The sequence below is a fragment of the Osmerus mordax genome, chromosome 25, assembly GCF_038355195.1.
Source record: "Osmerus mordax isolate fOsmMor3 chromosome 25, fOsmMor3.pri, whole genome shotgun sequence".
In the NCBI taxonomy this organism is placed as follows: domain Eukaryota; kingdom Metazoa; phylum Chordata; class Actinopteri; order Osmeriformes; family Osmeridae; genus Osmerus; species Osmerus mordax.
The window spans coordinates 8933213-8947378 of record NC_090074.1 but is presented as its reverse complement, the minus strand read 5'-3'; the positions used below and the strand labels follow the sequence as shown (position 1 = coordinate 8947378).

Sequence of the window (14166 nt, the reverse complement as noted above, 5' to 3'; positions counted from 1 at the left end):
ACATAGATGTGTAAGTGTAGTTGGGTGGGGGGACTGAGGAGAGAGTCTGGCCTGGTCTGGTCTGGGTTAGGGAGAGACGAGCCTGGTCTGGATTAGGGAGAGAGACGAGCTGGTAGATATTTAGGTGTAGCTGCCACTCTAGCTGGTATCTGTAAGGTGTCCTGTGAGGGACACACTACAGCCAGGAGTCTCCCTTCCCCATGCCAGAGCACCCCACACACACACACACAACACCCCCCACAAACGCAGAACAACACTGTCCACAACATCCGACTTCTTCATTCCTGAAGAAGCTCCTCCTCATGTTGGGGGGGGGGGGGTGTACAGGGTGTGCGTGCATGTGTGTGTACACAGAGTGAACCCCCCCACCTCTTCCAATTTCCTCTGGATATCCTCCGATCTGTGTAGAACATGTGTCTTAATCCGTCCTCTTGGTCGACGTCGCAGGGGGCGGGGAACCAAAAAAACGAGGTCGAAATACGTGTGCGAGAGCGTCTCTCTCCGTGTGTGTGACAGAATAGAGGGCAGAGTAGAGAGCGGGCGCCGTCTCCCCCTGCTGGCGGGCGGGGGGGGAGAGGAGGGGGAACTACCTGCGTGCGGGCATGTGCAGGCCGTTGAGGGGGCACGGGGGCAGGGACAGGAGCAGCTCCAACTGGGCAAACAGGCAGAAGTGGTCGGAGGGGATGTGGGGGTGGGGGCAGCCGCTCACGTTGTTCTCCTGGAGCCAATGGGGGTCCAGGGGGCCCAGCACGCCCAGCACGTTCAGGGTCGGCTGGGAGTAGAAGATGTAGTCGATGATGCCCTGGAGTGGGGGGGACGGAGAGAGTGAGGGGGAAAGAGAGAGAGAAAGATGGATTGGTTAGAGAGATTTCAATGTTGATTTCTTAACCCTTGTGCTGCCTTCGGGTCACAAGACCCAAAGGTTCATAACGAACCACCGTTGTGTTTACCCAATTTTACCCAATACAAAAACAAATAAAAATAATTGTATTTTAACCTTCGCAATGTAGGGGGTCTGAGACAGCCCATCAGTTAAAAGAAAATGCTTCACTTTGTTTTTGTATGCGGTAAAGTTGTCGCAATACGATGGTGGGTCGCAATGACTGATGGGTCAGAATGACCCGAAGATAACACAAGGGTTAAAGCATTTATTGGGCGGTCAAAACTTCCAGATACTGACAAGTTACACCACCATGGACATTACGACTTTATTACACAGGATGCTGCATAGAAGACAAATATATGAAGTACAACCCCCTGTTACAAATTAAACACTAGCGACCTCTCCCTATCGACAATGCACAAGACACAGAGAGAGAGAGAGAGAGAGACAGACAGACACAGACAGAGAGAATTGTACGGATGTGGATATGGGTGCATGTGTATGCCTGTGTGCATGTATGTGGGTGAGCCTCACCTTGAAGTCGAAGGTGTAGTTGGTGTACGGCATCATGCCGTTCTCGTAGGCGCTCTTCAGCTTGAAGCCGTGCGTGATCCTGCCGTTGGACGTGCCGTTCTTGCCGTTACAGTTGAAGTTGGTCAGGCTGTCGATGTAGCGCAGCTCCTTAAAGTCCTTGTGGGTGCTGTCCACACCGCCCGTACTCAGGTACTCTACCACACCTGGGGAGAGAGACGGCAGGGTTACACACACACACACACACACACACCCCACACTCAGGTACTCTACCACACCTGGGGAGAGAGACGGCAGGGTTACACACACACACACACCCCACACTCAGGTACTCTACCACACCTGGGGAGAGAGACGGCAGGGTTACACACACACCCCACACTCAGGTACTCTACCACACCTGGGGAGAGAGACGGCAGGGTTACTTACACACACACACACACACACACACCCCACACTCAGGTACTCTACCACACCTGGAGAACACAGGAAGCAGGGTCACACACACATACCCGAGTCGGGGAGGGAGTTGAGGTCGGCGCAGAGCACCAGCGGGACGGCGTTGGTCTCCCCGGAGACGGAGGAGAGCTTGAGGGAGCGCGTGGCCTTGTCCACGATGTTCTTCACCTCAGACAGGAACATCATGGTCTGGACCAGCTTCACGTCCGAGTACTCCGGGTCCCAGTGCATGTGGGCGTTGGCCACTAGGAGGAGCTGTTTCTCCATGCCATGGAGGGACTTCCCCGCTGTGTGTGTGTGTGTGTGTGTGAGGGGGGGGGGGAGCAGGGGTGAAGAGACAGAAATAAAAGGAGCGAGATAAACAGACAGTCAGAGATTCATCCATAAGAATGCATGTGTTTGTGTGTGTGCATGTGTTTAATAATAATAAATCGTTAAGCAGAAGGTTGTATCAAGAGATTTACAGAATAGGGGGAATTTTGAACCTAAAACCTCATGTTCTCTTGATCTGCAGCTGAATGCTCCACCACTGCCCTCATCCATATGTACGCGTGTATGTGTATGCATCGATGCGTGTGTATGTAAGCATGTGTGTGTATGTATGCACGTGTGTGCGTATGCATATTAAAGCATGTGCGTGTGTGTGTGCATATGTATGCACTCGTGTGTCTATGCGTATGTTTGTACATGTGTGTGTGTGTGTGTGTGTATGTATGCACGTGCGTGTGTATGCACGTGTGTGTGTGTGTATGTATTAGTGGTGGTCATAGATTATTTTTTTTAATCTAGATTAATCTCACTGTAATCTTGGCGTTAATCTAGATTAATCTATTTTAAAATGGCTCATTTGAATTCCGCCAAAGGCATTCAGAATATGTGTGCTACCCAAATAATGACTAAAAGTAAGTCTTTGAGAACGGGTTTCTCAAGCCAGGTGGCACATTAGACCAGGAGCTCATCTCCTGTTTCCAAAATGCATCACAAACTGCTTGAGAAAGCTGTTCTACTATGATAATTGGTGATGAAAATAAATTATGTTCAATAACATGTACTTGTGTTTATTAAATTAGTTAGCTTGGCTGATAGAGCTGTGCTGACGGGCTTGCCTCGGTTGCACTCAAACATCGTAGTCTGACGACGACTCTTCCCCTGCGCTACATCAGTGCTTGGCCTGGCATGTTCCGTATTAGCTAAGGGATGCTTTGCGTTTAGGTGGTATTTGAGACTGGAAGAACTCCTACAGTAAACTAAGGTTGCAAACAACCTTAGTCTTGTCGAGGTTTCCATTGGGAAGCTTCTTAAAAATACATTTTCCCTGAAACAAACCAGGCGGCTTCATAGCTGCATCCATGTTAGCACGTCACGTTTGATGTGATAATTTCATACACAAGGCATACACACAGGTTCGAAGACTCGTTCTCGCCCCCTACAGTGCAATTCGGCTAGGTTTACATCCGCGCTAAAATATCAAGGTGAAAGTCCTCACAGCTTCCGTAGTACAGACCAAGCTCCCAACCCAACTTTGAGAATAGATTAACGGCGATATTTTTTTTATCGCCGATAAGAGTCGCAGCGCGTTAACGCGCGTTAACGGCCCACCACTAGTATGTATGCACATGTTTGTGTATGCATGTGTGTGTGTATGCACATGTGTGTGTGTGTATGTATGCACGTGTGTGTGTGTATGTATGCACGTGTGTGTGTGTGCTCACCGCTCTGCTCCATCATCTCCTTGCGGACCTCCAGCAGCACGGCCACCCCGATGTTGTCCTTGGTCATCACCCTGTTTAGCATGGCCTCTGAGCCCTCAGAGTTAGCCATGGCCAGCTGGTTAAACTCCACCGTGTGCTTCTGGACCACACTGAACCTGCAAGTGAGGAGAGGGGAGGAGAGGATTAGAGTCATCCTAGAAAGCTGGTGTCTCTAAGGCTGACTATGTGAGAACTCAGCCAGAACCCAGACAGGGGAGAGACAAGCTGGGCTAAGTTGGGCCAGGCTAGCCTGTACCAGACCAGACCGACTCACTTCTCAGTCCTGTAGAAGATGGCACAGCCGTCGACGTGCTTGCGGTCAGACTCTGACATGGTCCTGGCCCGGGACTTGGGGCTGAAGAAGCCCTCGTAGCCCTGCTCCTTCAGCTCTGGCAGGAAGTAGCTGTAGTACTGCTCCGTCTCCACTTCCTGCCCGGGGGGACACCAGGGAAAACCTCAGCCACTTGTGTGTATGTATGCGTGTAAGTGTCTCTCTCGGAGTGCGGGTGCGTATTTGTGATCTCTGTGCGTGCGTGAGTGTGTGTCTTGGTCGCTCTGTGTGTGTGTGCATGTCTCTCTGCATGTGTACGTCTTGGTATCTCTGCGTGTGTATGCATCTGCGTGTGTATGCATGTGTGTGTGTATGTCTTGGTCTGTGAGTATGTGTGTGTGTGTGTACCTGCAGGCTGATGATGTCTGCGTTGCAGCTGAGGATCTCCTGCATGATGCTCTTCTTGCGGTAGTCCCAGCTGAGAGCCCAGGACGGACAGTAGCCGTACAGCTGGCGCGTCGCGTACTTATCACACAGCACGTTGTAGCACATGACAGAGAACAGGGCTGCGCACACACACAGAAAGACACACACACACGAATACACGCAGAGAGACACACACAGGTTGGAGCTGGAGGTACAGTGAAAATGGACAAGAGACTATGGATGGAAGTGCGTGCAGTGTGTGTGTTCGTAGTGTGTGTGTGTGTGTGTCTACCTGCTGGGCGTGTCCGGTCTGGCTCCTGGAGAACGACCCAAGAGCGCTGGGGGGGCTGCTCTGGAGAGACTGCGGGGGAGGGGAGAGGGAGAGAAAAAGAAGGAGGGGGAAAAAAGAGGGAGGGAGAGAAAGGTAAGACACTGCAGAATGGAGTGGTCAGACTTTATCTCCCTCCTCGCTTGCACTCCCCCCCCCCCACACACACACACACACACACACACCTCTCTTGGTGCCGGCCAGGTTGTCGAGCAGGTAGTTGAGGAGGCGTCTGGTTCCATCATGTTCCTGGTACAGACTCATGATCTCCTGGGCCAGGGGGTTGCCTGGGGAACACACGCAGGTCAGCCAGGACACGCATCCACTACCAACCAGCTTTCCAATAGGCTAACTGGCCGTTCCAAGGATTGTCCAATCCCAGTCCAGACTGGCTAGCAGGGGGTGGGTCTCACCTTTCAGCCCCAGGGTCTGAAGCTGGAACAGCTTTCCCAGCTCAAACGGCAGCACACGCAGCTGGTTGTTGTTCAGAAGAAGTTCCCTGGAGGACAGGAAGTGGAGAGGAGGTAGAAAGGAGACGTTGGGTCAGACTGGGCCTCACGTAAACCAGGAAACAATTCAGGGTTTCATTTCTTTGTTTGGGGAAGCAACTGGGTGCATGATGGGAGTTGTAGTCAGACCTGAGAGACACCATGTTGCCCAGCTCTGCTGGCAGGCTGCGGATCTTGTTGGAGGAAAGGTCCAGGTAGACCAGGTTGTGGAGCTTGGCGATGTCGGGGGGGATGCGGGACAGGGAGTTGTCGCTGATGTGGAGCGCCGTGAGGTGAGTCAGAGACCATAATGCCGTACTCAGGCTCCGCACCTTACCTGAGATGGAGCGAGGCAGGGGGGGAAGTTGTGGTAACAATAAGCTTTATTTGGCCTACCTATGACTATGTCTCTTAACTCATACTGCATCAGTAGTGTATCAATAGTGTTTTTCTAACTTCATGTATCAACTGTCTCTTTGGCCCTACACGTATGGGTAAACTGGAAACCAGTCCTCACCACTGATCTCCAGCTCTGCCCAGTAAGACTTCTTCCCACTGGCCGCCTCCTCGCTGGACATGATTGTGTACATCCGCCTGGGGTCAGGGGGGTCATATTTCTCCTTGGGCATTCCTGTAACACTGGAGCACAAGCACAATGCAAATGTAAGGCCAGTAAACCCACGCTAATATTCAACATGTGTAACCCGTACAGCGTGACCTGTACCAACATCTAACTGATATAGCACATCCCAAAATCCCTCTCTCTCTCACACACGCACACACAGCAAGGTTGGTCCGACCTTAATAAGAAATGTATGTTGATAAGTGCAATCCGTTCAGTTAGCTAACCAGCCGCTAGTCTCGTCTGCCTCATGGCTCTAACCCAAACTTCACAACGGGCCGTGTTTACATAACCGATCCGAAGATCAAATCCGCCTGCAACGGGAGGGTGTATTAATTATAAATATGAATGAATCATGTAACGTTTGGACATTGTCGACTTTTATGATTAACTACTCCCCAACGATTGTAAGACAACGCAGTGTGCCAGAAGGACCGTGTCTTAACGTGGAACACGTAGAACACGTTCCTTTCAATGGACCACACTCCAGCATATTAACCCTTTTAGACGATAACTAGCAAGTTGTAACCAGGCAGTCCGTGTAACGTTGGCCAGCCACTTGCGTGCAGTACTTGAAGTTTATGTAACATGCTTTAGTCGTGCGGGGTTTGTTTGAGCTATTCTGGCCAGATAGCTGATTGCCTAAATAAGATTAATTAAGGTATACTTTGATTTGGAGCAATACAAAAGCCATCCAAATCCCATGTGCGTGTTTGATAAATGTAAATACAGTTCCGAATGAAAGCACAAGCTAGATAGCCAATATATTTAAGTTACTCTGTTAGCATCTACTGCAGCAACCTACCAATAATAGCTAGTGCTAACATTCCAGGAACTTCTGAATTAACGTGTTAGTTTTATCTTGCAGCTATAGCTAACAATAGGTAACTTATCTGAAATCACACATCACTTACTGTCCCAGTTATACTAGTACATTGTTTAGGTTAGGCAGCTAGCTTTTAACCCAATGTTTAATGTATGAATGGCTGATTAGATCGCGTACATGTAGCTAACAATTTATTAATTGGCCAGCTCACTGATAAAAAACAACAACAACGGAATGAACGAAGTAGTTGTTTTCAGTACCCTGTTTTTATGTGAGTCTAGCTAGGGTTAACTATTTATTTATTTCAAAGAAACAACCTTCGGAGTACTAGGACAACGAACAAAAAGGCATCCCTCATGGATTACCACGTTTTGTTAGCAGATGATGTGCTAAACAGGTTAGCAAATAACAGCTAGCTTAGCTAGCTAGTAGAACTACCAAGCTGTGTGGGCAATTATTTTCATTGTTAGCAATTTTGCTATGTAGCTAGTGCTAGGGCACAGCTAATGTTAGCCTTAGCAGGCTAATTATTTAGTACCCAAACACAGCTAGCTAGCTGGGGGTTTCAGTAATTCACTGAAAATAAACGAATGTTAAGCTCTCATTCGTAATCACACATTGAGTTTTCGTGCTTTACCTGTAAGATCATACCAGTCACAGCGATGGCGATTGCGTGTTTCCTTTGTTACTAGCTAGCAAGCTATTTCACTTTAATGTCAGCTGTTCCGGCTGTTAGCTAGCTACCCTCTCTGAAAGAAAACAAGAATCATGGCGTCTGACAGATTTTTGGCCTGTGATAACAACGTTCGTCGTGATTGGCTGTTTCTGAAACGTCTTTGCGTAGCGTCGATGGAGCTTGCGTTCTTCTCAGGAACGTACTGTACTTTGCTTTGGGAATAAGTGATTTCACGTTTAAAGGACTTTCACTCATAGCACTGTGCTGTTGTGCGAGTGATAACCAAGTAGAGAAGTTAAGTTACAACATTGCTCTTTCCATCAGGGTTGGTGACAATCACACACATGCATGACAACATACATATTCATAACTTTCATACCAGAAGGCATAAATCCATATCACGTCATTGAATTAAATGTCCATCTATTCTATAAGGTAATTTTGGAAGTGTTTAAGTCCCCCTGTCCATCTTCTTCAGCAAAGCTTGCCGCCAAAGAAGCTGCCCATCTTCGTGACAGGTGTTTTCACATCTACTCGGTACACTAGAGAACATAAAGGTTTAAATGTATAAGCCCAGTGACCCAATAAGCATTACATTTCATATTAACAGGCTCATTTCTATAATGCACACATTATTTAATGAGTTAATGTGGACCCTCAACACAATTTGATCGGTTTGGGACAGTTAAATTGTATCCTCAGTTTGACTCAACAGCTGTTTAAGGAGTTCAACATGTCAAGTTCAACAATTATTTACACATTTTCTTTAGTTTCGTAATGTTTTCTTAGCCTACCTCAATTACGATTTGCTTGCCGACACCTGGGCTTGTGTGCGCGGTGCAATGGCTATTATAGCAAGCACAGAAGAGCACGCATGGGCACGCATCCGTTTCTGTTTTCAACTGATTGATTTAACAAGCCTTGATTGGGATGACTCTTGATAAATGAATGCACTGACTAATAAAGTAAATTGTTGACACAAAAGCGTTTAACTTGTAACTTTTTTTTACTGGGGAACATCAGATTTATACTGGGGCACATGCCCCAGTAAAAAGGGTCCAGCGACACCCCTGGTCTGGTTCCTCAAAGACTTCAGGTCCTGACTCTCCTTCTCCCAGGCTCTGAGATGAGAGTGTCAAATCAAATCAACATTCATTTGTATATCCCATTTACAAACAATGTCACAGAGGGATTCACATACGCCCTCAGATATGCCTCTCAGCCAACCTAAATCCTCAAGGAAGACAAGGAAAAACTCCCAGGAAAACTAATTGAGAAACCTTGGGAGGAGCAATTGGGTGATGTTATCCAGTACCAGTCGGGTCATTTGGACGTTCACAAGGTTTGCTGTGTTGAGACAGGCTGCTGTTTCTGCTTCCATCTTGGCTGTCACAGACAGGGAAGTCTGGGTCTCCTTCTATCCGCCATTATCTTCTCTACCTCTTTGCCCGTCTTTCTTTCTCTGTGCCTGTGGGCTTCTGGCCTTAGCCGTTGACCTGAAAACCTCTAGATCTTTTTCATCCATGCCTCCTGGCGGTCCTCCAAGGACTCTCTCAGGTGACATCCTCAACGTGGGCCATTACTGCTCCTGTTGATGCAACTCCAAGGCTGCAGTACCAAACGTTACCAGCAGAGGGTGTCAGCATTTAACACCTACAGCAGGGGTCCCCAACCCTGTTCCTGGAGAGCTACCAGCCTGTGTCTCCAACAACAATTATTTGACCTGATTCAACACTAGTTATCTGATCAATCAGCTAATCATTAGAATCAGGTGTGCCAGTTTAGTGTCGGAGTTAACTCCTACAGGCAGTTAACTCTCCAGGAATAGGGTTGGAGACCACTGAACTAAAGACAGAGAGAGAGAGAGAGAGAGAGAGAGAGAAGTGTTCATCAACAGTATGGGTCTCCCTTCCCAAGGCTCTGTGCCACAGCCCCCTTGGAGACCTGCACTGCCCTTCTCCCACCAGCTAGAGGCACTGCTGTTCTTAACATTTACATTTAGTCATTTAGCAGACACTCTTATCCAGAGCGACATACAGTAAGTACAGGGCCATTCTCCCCGAGGCAAGTAGGGTGAAGTGCCTTGCTCAAGGACACAACGTCATTTGGCACAGCCAGGAATCGAACCAACAACCTTCTGATTAATAGCCCGACTCCCTAACCGCTCAGCCATCTGACTCCCTTCATTACTTCTTCCAGCTGACTGACTCCTTCTATGGTCCAGTTTGCAACCCCAAACCCTCCCAGTTCTTCTGATGATGGCAGTCTCAGCCCACACTGGCTGTCATAGGTGTGTGTGTAAGGATGTAGGATTGTAAGGTCAGTTCTAAATATTGTATTTAGAGGTACTGGTTCGTATCGGTTTATACTGGGTAATAGATACTGGTTCAAGAGTGTAAGTGTGTCTATACACAGGTATAAACTGGTTCATAGGTACTGAGTCAGGTCTAGATACTAGTTTATATTGGTTTATAGGTACTGAGTCTATATGCTGGTTTAAATACTGGTTTATAGGTGTTGGTTCAAGACTAAGTACTGGTTCAGACAAACTCTCCCCAGTAGCTCCTCTCATCCATCCAGATGAGAAGCAGGCTGTACAACAGTAGACATTTCCTTTTTGTGTGAAGGTATTTCCTGCCCCGCTGAAACCTTACCCCTGTCCAAAAACAGACCCAGCTATGGACACACTGCCTCAGACAGACAGGATCCTTCTGGAACACATGGATGCCTGGACCGTGGTGTGGAGGACCATTCCAGAGTGGGTTGAGTTGTGTTTCAGTTAGGGTTCAGTTGGGGTCTGGTGGAGGTTAAGTTGGGGTCTGGTTGAACTTAAGTTGGGACCTGGATGAGGTTGAATTGGGGAGTCGTTGAGGTTAAGTTGGGGTCTGGCTGAGGTTCAGTTGGGGTCTGGTTGAAGTTAGATTGGTGTGTTTAGATTCAGGTGCTCTGGTTTCTCTCTGCTCTGGGCCTGGGAGTTGGTGAGGAGAGAAGAGAAGGAGAGGTAGAGGAGTAGGCTGAGAATGACAGGGTGAGGGCAGGGGAGGGTGAGGGGGTGTGGGTCCATGTTAAGGGGTCTCTGGGGTGTCGTGTTGTGGTGGTGGGTAGGGGTGAGGAGGTCAGTGGGGTTACCAGAGGGGACTGGGGGGTTAGAGGAGGGGGGCTTCAGGAGTCCAGCAGACGGAGAGACAGGAAGTGGAGTAGTTCCAGTTTGCAGCTTTATGTGGCTCTACTCGGCTCTGAATGTCATCTTACTGTTAATGGTTCTACCATGCTGCTGCCACATAGAACTGCTATAGACCGCACTGGAGTACTGTCATTCCTCACTGCCTCTGTGTGTGTGAGAGAAAGAGTGGGAAAGAGAGAAAAAGTGATGGAGAGGGTTAAGAATGGAGGAGAAAGAGAGAGGAGGGAAGGGGGTTAGGAGTGGGAAGAGGGGGATGAAAGAGAACGAGAGAGAAAGAGTGAGGGAGAGAGAAAAAGTGATGGAGAGGGTTAAGAATGGAGGAGAAAGAGAGACGAGGGAAGGGGGTTAGGAGAGAGCATGAGGAGGGTGGGGGGAGGGGGCGTATGGAAAAACTGAGAATATTCCATCTGGTGAATTAATACTCCATGTGTCAGTTCTGTACCCAGGATAGTCTTCCCCATCACAGAGATAGTCTATTAGTACAGTATGATGTCTCTTGCTGAGTCAAAGGAGGATAGGTGATCTGTTGGTACAGTCTGACGCCCCTGGCTGAGCCAGAAAGGATAGGTGATCTATTAGTACAGTATGACACTCTTGGCTAAGCCAAGGGAGGATAGATCATCTATTAGTACAGTCTGATGTCCCTGACTGAGCTTCATGTGGATAGGTGATCTATTAGCACAGTCTGATGTCCCTAACACAAGTGTTTAGGTGCTTAGAATGAAGAGAACTTAAGAGTACATTTATGTACATTTCCCTCCCAGTCATCTGTGTATTTGCTCAAATGAGCAGAGAGAGTGCTTTATCAAGTCAGTTTGCAGTTAAACTTAGCTTTTTAAACCCCCCACTGATAGACAAACTCAAAGCTTTCCAGAGTGTGGACAGAATAACCATTCTTTGGACAGAAGCACATCTTTTTCCCATTCGTGCAGATGTAGCCTGAGAGGGTGACCGCATGGCTCTCTGGGTAATTGTTTCAGCGTGCAGCCAGAGCCCCAGTGCATTGTGGGTAGTCGAGATGTCTGACAAACAAATTAATCGAAACATCTAAACTGTGTATGATACCTGGAGTCTAGGGAGTAAGGAGAGGAGGTGAGGGGATAGGAAAGGAGGTGTGGGGCTAGGGGAGGAGGTGAGGGCTAGGGGAAGAGAAGAGGGATAGGGAAATGGGTGAGGGGCTACGAGAAGGGGCCAGGGGAGGTCATGGCCCACAGCTGGGAGCTATCCAGTAGGAAACTGCTCCTTGGAAGCAGACTGGAGGTCTAGGTGAACAGCAGACTGGAGGTCTGGGTGTGGAAGTGGACTGGAAGTCTGATGGTGGAAGTGGACTGGAGGTCTGGTTGTGGAAGTGGACTGGAAGTCTAGGTGTGGAAGTGGACTAGAGGTCTGGGTGTGGAAGTGGACTCGAGGTCTAGGTGTGGAAGTGGACTAGAGGTCTGGGTGTGGAAGTGGACTGGAGGTCTATAGGTGTGGAAGTGGACTGGAGGTCTGGGTGTGGAAGTGGACTAGAGGTCTGAGGGTGGAAGTGGACTAGAGGTCTGGGTGTGGAAGTGGACTGGAGGTCTGGGTGTGGAAGTGGACTGGAGGTCTGGGTGTGGAAGTGGACTGGAGGTCTATAGGTGTGGAAGTGGACTGGAGGTCTATAGGTGTGGAAGTGGACTGGAGGTCTAGGTGTGGAAGTGGACTCGAGGTCTGAGGGTGGAAGTGGACTGGAGGTCTAGGTGTGGAAGTGGACTAGAGGTCTGGGTGTGGAAGTGGACTGGAGGTCTGGGTGTGGAAGTGGACTGGAGGTCTATAGGTGTGGAAGTGGACTGGAGGTCTATAGGTGTGGAAGTGGACTGGAGGTCTAGGTGTGGAAGTGGACTCGAGGTCTGAGGGTGGAAGTGGACTGGAGGTCTAGGTGTGGAAGTGGACTGGAGGTCTGGGTGTGGAAGTGGACTGGAAGTCTGGGTGTGGAAGTGGACTGGAGGTCTGGGTGTGGAAGTGGACTGGAAGTCTAGGTGTGGAAGTGGACTGGAGGTCTGGGTGTGGAAGTGCACTGGAGGTCTGGGTGTGGAAGTGGACTAGAGGGCTGAGGGTGGAAGTGGACTGGAGGTCTGAGGGTGGAAGTGGACTGAAGGTCTATAGGTGTGGAAGTGGACTGGAGGTCTATAGGTGTGGAAGTGGACTGGAGGTCTATAGGTGTGGAAGTGGACTGAAGGTCTAGGTGAGCAGGAGACAGAAGGTCTGTTCTATCCATTCCTCCTCTGGAATGTGGGTCCGAGGCATTCAGATGAGGAGCCTTCGGTGGGAGGGGGAGGAGCCGACAGAACAGACGCGATCAGAAGCAGTAATAGAAAAAGCAGATGAAACCTGAGATGAGAGTGGGTGAAGGGGGGTAAAACACAGGGGGGGAGGTAAGAAGGAGGGATGGGGGGTAGAGTCGAGAGGGTGAAGACAGGAGGAGGGGAGGGGGTAGAAAAGAGAGGTGGAAGAAATACAGAAGAGGCTAGAAAGAGGTAGAAAGAATGAATCAAGAGGGAGAAGGAGAAAATGAGGTGAAAGGAAGAAGAGGAAAGGAGGGGAAGGATGTATGGGATAGGGGAGATGGGGAAACTGACCTGACCAAATCTCTCCTCCTTCTCCTTGTCCCTGGTGTGTGTCTGAGAGCTTATTCAGCCTGCAAAGCAGCTCCTTTAGCAACACCTCACTGCTTCTACCTTCTAGGTTCTCTTCTAGGTTCTCTCAACTTTAACCAGGATCTGTTTTCTAGGACCGTAAAGTTTCTAGAAAAGTTGTACATTTTTACAGAGAGGTTCTCTGATCTCAAGATTTATTTATGTTCTTTAGGCTCAGGGTTGTCTGTGTTCTTGAGTTCTGTAAGTTGGCCGGGTTCTTTTGGTCTTCACATTGTTCTGGGTTCTCCTGGGATTTACAGGGTTCTGTGGAAGTGGCAAGACTTGGCTGTTTGTTTTGGTTAATAGTTCAACCACTGTAGCAGGACAGGCATTTCCTGTGCATGTGCTGGACTCCCGTCAGACTGTCCTTGGATACACAGCCTAGCTAATTACCAGACACTGGGAACTTGCACAGACCTGCCTACGACAGCCTAGCATCCAAACCTAAATAGTACTGACTGTGTATACAGGGCAAATCTACATAACACACAACCTAAATATGTTGCACACAGACCTACAGTACCTAGTACAGACTGTTCTAGTTTCCATAGCTCACAGATCTAACTTGTACACACAGACCTACCTAGTACAGAATGTCTATAGGTCTAGTCTACATAGCACACATACACAGAGACCAACAGCACACAGACCTACCTAGTACAGGCTGTTCTAGTTTCCATAGCACACAAACCTAACTTGTACACATAGACCCACCTAGTGCAGACTGTGTATACAGGTCTAGTCTACATAGCACACAGTCATAACTAGTACACAGAGACCAACAGACCTACCTAGTGCACAGACCTAACTAGACTGTTCTAGTCCACATTGTGAGGGGTAGAAGGGGTAAAGAGAGGGGTAGATGGGGTAAGCTGGGGTGAATGGGTAGATGGGGTAAAGAGAAGGGTAGCTGGGTAGAGGGGTAAAGAGAGTGGTAGATGGGTAAAGAGGGGGGTAGATGGGTAAAGAGGGGGGTAGATGGGTAAAGAGAGGGGTAGATGGGTAAAGAGAGGGGTAGATGGGTAGAGGGGTAAAGAGAGGGGTAGATGGGTAAAGAGAGGGGT

At 48.8% G+C, this 14166-nt stretch overlaps 1 protein-coding gene across 1 annotated transcript; it reads right to left on the bottom strand.

The window, feature by feature from the left end:
• LOC136933555 (CCR4-NOT transcription complex subunit 6-like) lies at positions 1 to 7337 on the bottom strand. The gene is made up of 12 exons (XM_067228994.1): positions 7223 to 7337; positions 5655 to 5776; positions 5288 to 5474; positions 5063 to 5148; positions 4835 to 4936; positions 4614 to 4682; positions 4304 to 4461; positions 3899 to 4053; positions 3586 to 3740; positions 1927 to 2160; positions 1418 to 1620; positions 1 to 802 (listed from the first exon to the last, which is right to left on the bottom strand). The coding sequence occupies exons 2-12, from the start codon at positions 5764 to 5766 to the stop codon at positions 587 to 589; spliced, it is 1677 nt and encodes a 558-aa protein (XP_067085095.1). The 5' UTR covers positions 5767 to 5776; positions 7223 to 7337; the 3' UTR covers positions 1 to 586.
• Between the last annotated feature and the right edge of the window lie 6829 nt (positions 7338 to 14166).

What these genes read in the sequence shown, in the direction of transcription:
- LOC136933555 (XM_067228994.1), bottom strand. Translation starts at nt 5,766, where the DNA reads ATGCCCAAGGAGAAATATGACCCCCCTGACCCCAGGCGGATGTACACA. An exon ending in GGCAACATGGTGTCTCTCAG is followed by an intron (nt 5,149 to 5,287) that starts GTCTGACTACAA and finishes CCTGTCCTCCAG; the next exon opens with GGAACTTCTTCTGAACAACA. An exon ending in ACTACACCTTCGACTTCAAG is followed by an intron (nt 803 to 1,417) that starts GTGAGGCTCACC and finishes CCCCCACTCCAG; the next exon opens with GGCATCATCGACTACATCTT.